Source organism: Strix uralensis, chromosome 3 (assembly GCF_047716275.1).
Source record: "Strix uralensis isolate ZFMK-TIS-50842 chromosome 3, bStrUra1, whole genome shotgun sequence".
NCBI lineage: Eukaryota > Metazoa > Chordata > Aves > Strigiformes > Strigidae > Strix > Strix uralensis.
In genome coordinates, this window is record NC_133974.1 from 77,989,412 (window position 1) to 78,000,224 (window position 10,813).

At 40.6% G+C, this 10,813-nt stretch overlaps 1 protein-coding gene across 4 annotated transcripts in view; it reads left to right on the plus strand.

Moving 5' to 3' along the window:
• Positions 1-6,651, plus strand: part of PACRG (parkin coregulated) — a 253,642-nt gene extending 246,991 nt beyond the window's left edge. For 2 of the 4 annotated variants that reach the window (XM_074862989.1, XM_074862990.1), the window contains one exon: positions 6,184-6,651. In XM_074862989.1, coding sequence (XP_074719090.1) covers positions 6,184-6,344 — 161 coding nt within the window. In that variant the 3' untranslated portion in view covers positions 6,345-6,651. The remainder of the gene's footprint in view (positions 1-6,183) is intronic. The other 2 variants (XM_074862991.1, XM_074862994.1) reach the window with 2 other exon arrangements.
• Positions 6,652-10,813: the final 4,162 nt, after the last annotated feature.

Sequence of the window (10,813 nt, forward strand, 5' to 3'; positions counted from 1 at the left end):
AGTGATAAACGCGCAGCCCTAGTGAAGGAACAGCCAAGTAAAGCAAGAGACAAGGAACTCTGAGTGTTAATAGTGTCAAAAAACCCAGGTCTGTGCATATTCAAAGATTTGGCCTCCTTAAAGCATATTAGTACTTTCCACTTTAATGTGTTAAAGTGCTTTGAAAGATACATGTTACATTTTTTAAAATTACGTTTTCATAGTTTCAACTCAAGGTGCTAATGAAATTTTATTAATTTTTCAGTCAAATCTATGCCTCTTTCTTCAGTATATGATTAAGCTTCCAAAAGCAGTGTTATATATGCAGGTTAGAACCTGTTACTATGCCAAAAGTTTAGGTTTGTTTTGTATCGAAACAGAAAATAATTCTCCCTATGAAGTTTGTAACTTCAGCAAATCCTCTTTTGCCAGATAGATTTTAATATTTAAGGAGTAACACCTCCCTTCATCACATTTGAAATGGCTGGTGAAAAGCTCTGCCAGCTCAAGGGGATCTCTGCACCATTTCTCGTTCTGGGATTACTCTGTGCTGAGCAACTTCAGCTATTTCACCCTGAGCAACCTGACCTAGCTTTGAAAATGGAGCTGACTTTGAGCAGGGCATTTGGACTAGATGGCCCCAAAGGTTCCTTCCGACAGAAATTACTCTATGAGCTCCTCTTTCCGATGCTCTTTCTTTGTCACCAGCCTGCCTGAGGCCGGTTTGCACTTCTGTGTGCACATAATCTAGACATGTCCTAAGAAACGTGCAAACCTGGTGTTCACATTGCTCTGAGCCTTCAGGAATGGAACACGGGCTTTTCTGTCTGGGTTAGTGACGACCAGAAGTCATAACCTCCTGGTGGCCCTTCCTTCACTTGAGTGAAATGAACTGTCAGTGTCCCTCTGTTTCTTAGCAGACAGGAGGATTTTAGAGCCTTAGCCGGTGACTTTTCACAGACTTTCAATTAAATGAACAGGGAGACCGAACTACCTCATCCTTCCTGGAGCTGACAATTTCAAAGCACAGTTCTGAGTCACAGTGAGAGGAGCGGTGCAAAGGAGCCTCCTCCCTCCCACTGCACTGACTCATCAGGGGCTTTCATTTCCACTCTGGTCAGGAAGCCAACATTTTTTACAACAATTAAACTAATCCTAACAAGAGGACTTTGAAAAATTAATTAAGCTGTGAACTGTACCTGAGCAGTGAACTTATGCAGTGTGAACCCTGACACACATGCATGTCAATCTATAGCTGAAATCAGCTTCCATTTATTTCTTGGTATTGATGCTGACTCCTAGAAAGGATAAAGTCCTGAAATTTTCCACAAAATATTTTAATGCTAGTTTGTACTGCTTAACTGTATATTGTTCTGTGGCAGGCTTTTCTGTAGAAATACAATTCCATACTGAGAAATATATCTGCACTTTACAATTCCATCACTGTTGGTTTTTTGAAGTAAAAATCTTAAGTGGATAGCGTGTTGGATTACTGTAATCATTTTAATTGCTGAAAATACCTGTTGGTTTGACTAGGATGAACTGAGCAGCTTAAAAATTGTTTTTACCATATTTTACCATAAATAGTACTTTCATCATCTACAATATAAAGTCAAAAAGCATGATTTGTGACTGATCCCTTCCATGACTTGGAGCAAGTCGCTTTACCTTTCAGTATCTCTGTTTCTCAAGATTCAAAAAGGGAGAAATGATGCCTACCTTTGCAAGTTTTTGGGTATTGATTTGTGCACAAAAAAATTGCTGTGATACAAGAGCTGTCTGTTTTTAACTAGTCATAGTTAAAAATTTCTGCTAGGACCCACTTGTTCTAAAACAGCAAATTGAAATATATGTCTGTGTATATGCTCTCAAAATTTCATCAGTAAAAAATAAAGGAATGGATTTTGAGTTACAATTTTGATTAAAAAACATTGCTTAAGCTGCGAACACAGGGCTTCCTTTGCAGTCTCTTCAGAAATCTCTTTTAAGTATTATTCTGTCCTCTAACACTAAGCATTCCTCAGATATTTAACATTTGGGGAAACTGTAATATCCCAAGATCTACGGCACCCCTACAACAACAGGTGTATGAAAACTCTGGTTTTAATTTGTGCTTTCCATGAAGTAGAACCTTGGGAACAGCCACCACCAGAAGCAAGCTCTGGTATCTGAGAGATACTTACAGAGAGGTACTCTGACATATTCGAGGGATTAAAAAACCCTCTATTTGAGACCTGGCCTGCCTTGAAGTGAAATCTAATAAACTGAAAGTATGTCTTGGACACTTTCAGATGCTAACAAATGTTCAGAGATAAGAATAGATCTGACTGAGTTTTAAGGGTTAGTTTACCTTTCTTGTCCACTTCAGAACTGCCCTATCAAGCTCTTAATGCTCTGAGGGAAACTCGATTGTCTTTCTTGAATGCAATACAGTTTTGTATTTGTAGCATTACCCTAGTGAAATTTTAAAAATAAATGAGATGGAATACAAATAACACTAGAATTTCTTTAATATCCTGAATCATGAACAGAAGCATGGCTAGACTCAAATACAAACCATGTTTTAAAGCAGAATTCAAATCCACCCCTGTTCCTTGCCAAACACCGAGTTCAGTCCCTGAGGGTATGAGCAGGGTTTCCTCAGCAGTAGCAGCTGGCACCGGCTGCACTGACGGCAGGGCAGGGAGTGCCACTCCTGGCCTTGGTGTGCTGGGTGATTTCACCAGCTAGCACAGGTCCTGACAGGTGCTAAGCCTTTCACTTCACTTTTAAGCACCATAAAACTCTTGGTGCATGATTTAGGAGACTGGGAACTAACTTTTTGATCCAGAAAGGTAAATGAGATCTTTTCCGGATTCTAATCCTCTAGATCTGTTAGTATTGTTTCAATGTGTTTCTTCTAAACACAGAAATAACATTTGCTCTGAAAAGAGTTCTTGATGCGTGCTGAATTTGCCAGACATTTCACTTTGAGACAAAGATAAGACAAATGTGCTTCCTAGCATTTTCATGTTGATTTATTCTCCGTCATAAAGGACAACTTCATAAAGAGTTTGAATCAGATCCATGTTCACACTTTACATATGCAATATTTTTGTGGCTGACGTTGGCTTCTCAGGGAAACTAACTTGGAAGGAGAGTCAAACCAGAGAAGAGCATGCTGAGACCGCTATACTTCAGTAGCTAGTTTTTTCCAACTAATCATCATTGTTATTATGACTAGATATTTACCCTTAGGTGCAGTGGGCAGATCATTCTGACTCATCCATTTAGTGGATGTTGTCCTGTTGGGTTAATGATTAACTTTTTTGTCTGAAAGATTTGTTAATTCCTATAACTGCATGGGATAACTATTTTAGTACTTACGAGGTGACTTTTCTGATATTGTTGGTTATATTTTGTGTCATGACATTAATGTGAATTACGGCTGTCTTGAGGATACAGACCTTCATATAGGACAGATGGTCTGTAGGAAAAAAAAGATTGCAATGATGCTCTGCACATCACACATTTAGTCTTCCCTTGCAGACTATCAGTGCCTCATTCTCTTAGGCACCTTTTAGTCAAGCATCTAAGGCATCATTTATTGTACAGACTATGCTCTATAATAAAGACTGTAACATGGGATTCTGGAAGATACCTCTGCTGGAGAAAAGGAGGCTGAGGGGACACCTTATTGCTCTCTACAAGTACAAGAAAGGGGGTTGTACAAGGTGGGTGCCAGTCTTTTCTCCCAAGTAACAAGTGATAGGACAAGAGGACATGGCCTCAAGTTGCACCAGGGGAAGTTTAGATTGGACATTAGGAAAAATGTCTTAATTGAAAGAGTTGTCAAGCATTGTAACAGGCTGCCCAGGGAAGTGGTTGAGTGACCATCCTTGGAGGTATTTAAAAGATGCGTAGATGTGTTGTTTAGGGACATGGTTTAGTGGTGGCCTTGGCAGTGCTAGGTTAATGATTTGACTCAATGATCTTAAACGTCTTTTCCAACCTAAATGATTCTATGGTTCTGTGACTCTACCAGCATTATCACGGTGTCTTGTTGGTCTCCTCCAAACTTGCTTAGCAGTGTATCACCGTTACTTCCAGAGAGGTGATTTTTTTACTACTTCTTTGAAAGAATGATGAAAGCTGTGTAAGCTCATTAGCAGAGCATGTGTGTAGGCTTAAAATTACAGATAATAGACAAATGGTTGGAAAGTCAGTAATTCCTTTACATATTTGCCAAGACTTAGGTCAAGGTTCAGGGTTTTCTTTGCTCAAACCGATGAAATCAGAAATACCTCCAGGTATTCTGGGGAGTGCTGGCAGTGTACATGCAACAAAGGTGATGAGGCACTGCTGATCTCAGTTGCTTTCTGCAAGAGCAAACCATGCTTAGTCTAAATTGCACTCAATTGTGATGTGCTTTTTGCATTAGTGTTTTGTATAAGTCCTTTTCTTTAATAGCTCTTGGTGTTTTCTGTGCACTCTCATAATCTGTTATTTCTGACATTACAGTAACTTCACTGTAGTAAATTTTGATGTCACAACCCTGGCTTCTCATGTGAAATAAACAATTAATACATAGGAAAGCATTCATGTGCTAAAGAGTAACCACCACAAAAAATTCACTGCCTTTCCACTTAGAAACCCACTCCTTTTATGTCACATCTGTGTTTGTGTAAACATTTTACAAAAGGCAAAGTGACACAAATGTGTGTAAGGAGCTTGGAAAACTGATATACACATAATTAACTTAGAGTGCAATCAGATATTCTACACGAAAATTCAGCAAAAGGATGATTTTTACCTGTGTTCAGCAGCTCTTTCTTCATGAACATGGTTCTTCAGTTTTTACTGCTAACAAAGTCACAGACTTTAAATCTAGATCCTTGGGCTTAGATCCAGGAGAGGACATGAGGATGGATGCAGTTGTACATCTACAACCCATCGACCTGGGGATGTGGAGGCAGCAGTGGGAGCAAAATCTACCCTTGACCTTGTGTGCACCATGTTTCTAATGTGAAAGGCAGGCACTACCCAAGAATTTGCATTGTCTTGACAAATGTGTTCTTTGCTGGCTGGCTGAGAGTGTCAATAAGCAAGTAGCGTTATTTGTGATGCTGAATGTATGACATGGGCACACTGCCACCACTGCCTGGAGACCACTGACCACCCTACAGTGTACTACCCTACAGCAGTGTGAGAGCTGCTCCACCTGGCCACTGCACCGCACCTGATCAGAGTACAGTATGCTCCTAGCAAATTATTTTTGATAGCTGTCTTGGAATATAACCATATGAAGATAGTTTTCAGAATATTGTTTTAAAACAAAATGAAATATATTTTCCTTCTTTAAAACTCTCAACATCATTGCAGGTGAAGTTATTTCTTATTCTTGTATTTTTTGTTGTGACAGTTGTTCCCACTGATTTTTTTAAAGAATTATGCTGTGTGTATATGAATGTGTGTCACCCTTGCTAGTCCACGTTGGAGAAATCAGCAGTAAATGTTACTGCATCTGAGGGCTGCAATAATTTGTCCTTTTGACATTGACTTAATTTTGCACATTTTTCAGGGAGCAGAAATTGAATGAGTGCCATGTTATACTCCAAATATCTCTTTTAGCCCACATGACATCCTCTCTATCAGAAATGACATAAGTGTGTGAATATGATGTCTAACATGGAACAATCCCAAAAGAATACCTATTTAAGATTTCAAATCATGACAAGCCTAGCTTAAGTACCATTTTGTAGATAAGTGTTTATGCATCTGGCAGTACAATTTTGCCCTAAATAAGCAATGTTAGAAATAAAGAAGTAATGGTCTTTAGAAATAACTTGTGTAAGAGAGAGTCCTTCTTTATCTTATAAAAGAATGTGTTTCCTTTATTTTTATTAGGATTTTTGCTTAGATACTGAAGTAATGCATACGTAAACAAATTTTGAAGGCATACGAAGTCAGAGCCTGAGCAGAGCCTTAAAGAGATACCAAAACCATCCTGTTTTCAAATTCAGCTGTGTTTCATGTTAGAGAGCAAAATTTCTAATAGAGGCACAGTGACTGACCAGCAATTGCAATTTCCTATGTCATTATTTCAAAGCATAACAGTAAATTTAATATAATTCTTGGGTTTTTTTGGGTTTTTTTGTTTTGTTTTGTTTTGCTTTTTGGTTTTGTTTGTTTGTTTATTTGTTTTGTTTTTAATTTTATAACCAGTTAATTCAGGTGATGGGATAGACTACAGCCAGCAGAAGCGTGAAAATGTTGGAGATCTGATTCAAGAGACACTGGAAGCCTTTGAACGCTGCGGTGGAGAAACTGCTTATATAAACATTAAATACATGATCCCTACTTATCAGTCGTGCATATTAAACTGAGTTGTATAAAATGGGATGATTCCATTTGTGTTCTAAAAAACTGTATCTGACTCTGTATGGCATCTTATTAGTCATGCTTTTTTTCTCTACAGCTGCTAAAATAGTGGCTTCTGGGGCATTAGAGTGTTAGCACTATTGTGAACAAGGCTTTCCAATACATAAATAGTGCCTGTTCCTTTGATTACAATGGTGTACTGTGCTTGTTTGTTCCCTGAAAGAATCGCTCCTTTATAACAGAGCTGACTCGAGCAGGAATTGGAGTTAAACCTTCACTTGTATAGACAATAAAACTATAATTTTCATACGCAATTCAGCAATTGCTGTTCTGTGTCCGCTTGCCCTGAGGGTGATGTCAGAGGCTGTAACAAGAAGAGTTTATGCTGACTGCTTAATAGGTGTTTGTCATGGAAGAGAAACACCAGTTCAGCAATGCCTCTCTAGCAGCTGTGCCGACTAATGTGCACTGACATAGAATAAAACTGTTGAATGTATATACCAATTACAGTGGGAAAATTTATATGGTCCTTTATAAAGCACTGTCATAAAATTAATTCATGTTTCTTAGACACTCCTGATCTCAGCTTCCAGGTGTTTAGCTTTTCATGAAACTTGGGTTCTTCTTGGCAAACATCAGGCACAACCAGTTTTGAAGAAAAAAAGCCCAGACAGAACTTCAATAAATCATATGGAAGATGGAGTGTACACAGTGTATCAGTCCCTAGTGACACTGTTAATCTAGGTAAACACAGAATATACACGTATGTTTTTAAAGGCACTGTTGGGTTTTTTTGTAACTGCCAGGTTGTGTTTCTTTTCTGTTACTATGGTATACATGTGTGCAAACAATGTAACTATTGTTACAGGAATCTCTTAGAATTTCCTACTCAGTTTCTCCCTACATACCCACAACACAGAATTGATGTAATCATGGATTTAAGCAATGCTATTGAGATTGGCTTTATTGCCTTTTAAGCATTTCTATGGAATAAACCCACAAAAAATAAAACAAGTTTTACAATTCTCAAGGACAACCATTTAAAAATATTGAGTCAGTTCAATACCTATCAAGAGATATGAGCTTTGTCTAAAAAGCATGAAATTTTTAAAAGTACAGACTTCAGGCTCATTTTGGGTTTATTCTGGTTTCTGGAAGCTCTTAAATATATGCAAGTTGCACTTTCAAGTGTTTCTCTGTAACTGTTAGAGCTCAAAATGCACTCTGGTGTTAGACGCATGAGACTTTTTCCAAGTGCTGATCCACATCCATATTCACACCCTACAAGGCTTGCCTGTGTGAGAGACACAGCCCCTAAGCTGCCCTGTTCTCTTGGGTATGTACTGGAAGTGTGGGGAGCACCTTCCCACCTGCTGAAACTTTGAGCTGGATCTGTCATTAGACTGACATTAGACTTGCCTTTTTCTGTTCTGTGGGATCTTCAGCCTGAGGATTTTTTTTTTCTTTTACTTTCTTATCTTTCCTGTAATTGAGAAAAAAAGTTAAGAGGAAGATTTTTACTCTTCTTGCCTCTTTGAGGAACTGCAGCATCAAGTGATGCCACTGACTATGAGTGCTCAGTAGTCTCCAGTTTAGGCATGGCTGCTCCAGGTATGCTTTTTTCCCAGCTTTCAGAGACCTTTCTTTACTATTTGGTTTTTGGTTCTTTCTGAGTTTTCTTTTACGCATTTCCAGGGCTTCCCTCAAGTCCCTAGAGTTTAGACAGTGTCTATCCTGTGACTAATGCACATCTACGATAGATGAGCACACCCAGTATGCTGCCTCACATGTGGGATATTTGTAAATCTTTCACCTCCCCATCAGAAAGGAAGTTGAAGCCTGGTTGTAGGCTCGTGTCTTGGAAACTCAAGACTTCGTCTTCAAACCATGCAGCACAGAGTCTAGCAGGATACCACAGCAGGGGCTAAGGCCACGTCTCCTCTTCCAAAAATACCTTTCTACACAGCCACTCTGGCACTATAAGCTTAGCCTTCACTTACGGTTTCTCCCTCTGCTTCCCCTCAGCAGTCCCCTGACCTGCATTGTCCCTGGCACCACCGAGCCATACTATTTCACTTACTGGTACCTATGGGTTTGGTTACTGTGGCATTGCAGGTTTCCCGTGAGTACAAAGTGTGCTGGAGGACTGCCACTTGGAGGGAGCTGAGTTATTCAGCTCAGACACAAATCAGGCCCTTCATAAAAGGAATAATCCCAGGCCACCTTTCACTCTGTAGCTATTTGTATTCTGTCCTTAAGAGAAAGCCCAGTACTGCTCTTTGCCCAAGTTCAAAAAAAGTCCTCAATAGCTGGCTTCAGTTCCTCCACTGCTGGGCTCCAGCCACAGAGCTTCTCGCAGAAGGGACAGTGTGGGAAAGGGCTCTCGTCCCTGGTATTTCCCCATCCCATCACCCCTCTGCATCCCAGCAGCACTGCTGAGGATGAGATGAAGTTGCAGGCTCCTCACCAGCTTTGTAACTCTATTCCCTGACTCACTGTTTTTGCATCCCCTCCCCTTTAGCTCAACTAAGACAAGACTACTGACTGACAAAGAGACGCCATGGAAAATGGGTACTTCATGCAGCTGCAGACTTGCCCAGACCTGATCCCCTCAGCCCTGTGCTCTTTCTTGAAGATTTCCTTCACAAGATGTTGATTCAGCAAGGGGTGACCTTATTGCAAACCATAAGGGCAATAGAGGTCATGCCCATTCACATCAGGAAAAATAGGTTTTACAGCAAAGTGCTTTTACTTACATGTTCACGATGGGAACATTAGCCTCTATCATACTATTTCTATGACTGGGCCATTGCTTTAAAAGCAAACATTCCCCCATAACCTTATTAATCCTAGAAGCTGGACTGTTAAAAAGAAGCATGATAAAAAACACAGGTTGATAATTTAGGAACACTGAGGATAAAACTATTTTAAGATGTCATTTTACTAAGTCAAACAGTAGGCCTGCCAGCCTTGACAGTGTCCCTTTAAGCATGATCAGCAGCATATTTATAGGCAATTACAGCACAGCTCAGAGCACTTTATAAAGCACAAGATCAAGGACCCAGGTGCTTAAGCATATGAGTAATACTATGTCATTCAATACACTGCTTAGCTATTTTACTATGCTCAAAAATTGAAATTGTGGTTAAAAAATAGTAACTGCCTTTCTTTTCACCAGAACATATAATTGTGGTCACTGACACTAGGGGCAAGCCAATCAACAGTTTCTAATTGCAATCAATTAAAAGGCACTCTGGGCCAGGTGTTTCAAGGGGTATAAATTAAGCATAGCACTATTAAAGGTAATTTGGCTTGACAGAGGACTACTGCTGCTTTCTAGCTGCTATGAGGTAAGTAGTGTCAGTAAAGGGCCCTGTGACTAGTTAAATAAGTTATAAGTGCTGGGTTTCTCAGACTAAATGTTTAAGATGTCTCCAGTTGATCTTGATAAGCATGTTAGATAGGTTGGTTAGTGGTTGTTTAGCTTGAAGAATAAAAAGCATATGCTAGCATTAGGAGGAAAAAGAAATACCTGTGGGCCTTCTTTGCCTTGCATAATCATCAAGACAGGAAAAAAAAATGACATCTTTTTAATGATTCCTCCCCAAAGCTGTGTAAGGAAAACTGTAACAGGTGTCAGAGTTTTGGGAACTCAGGCATTCTGTGAATGCTGGTGGGTGCTGTAACCAGTTGCTGTACAAGCTGTTGAGCCACTGAATGGTGCAGCTTGTCTGTGTGAAGCTGAGCAGGGGCAGAAGTGGCTGCAGCTCCTGCCCAGCTTGGGCCATGGCTGCCTGTGGGCTCCCATGGAGGGACAGAGCCTGGCAGAGGACTGGGCAAGCTACTGCCAGCACTGATGGTGGGGAGCTGGAGCCAGGCTTCTCGTTGGTAGCTTTCCAGTCTTTCAAAGAGATGGAGCTGACAAAAGGAGTTTGAAAAAAGCCTCACAGGAGTCAAATACAAAAGGGCTATGGGAAGCTGCAAGTGGGAGGGAAGGTGTGGGACCTTGGGGGGGGGGGGTGCGGGGAGGTGTAGTTGCAGCCAAGCAGGGCAAAAATAAAAAGCTAAAGCAGACACTGTGCTTTCCTAATCCTGTCTGGAGACCCTCTGACTTCCAGAAAAGCATTCTCCAGTCTGAGGGGCTCTGCAGGCAGTGGGGCAGTTCACATTTTTCCACTCATCTGTAACATCCTGTGTTTTCTGCTTTAAATAAAAGCAGAGATGTTTGCGGGAACTCTGTACAAAGCCTGTCTGCTTGCAACTGCTCGGAGCTGCTTTGTGCCTCCTGGAGACCGGGAGAGGAAGGTTCATGCCCTGGCAGGACAAGAAGTTCCTTGCACCGGCCCCATAATCCTTCCGGCGCATGAGGGGAGGGAAGGGGAGCGTGTGTGGTGGGGCATATCTTAGCTGTGCTTGTTCTTGCCTAGCGAATAAAGCCCGGGTATATCTGGGGGGCTCTGTGTTGAGAGCTCTT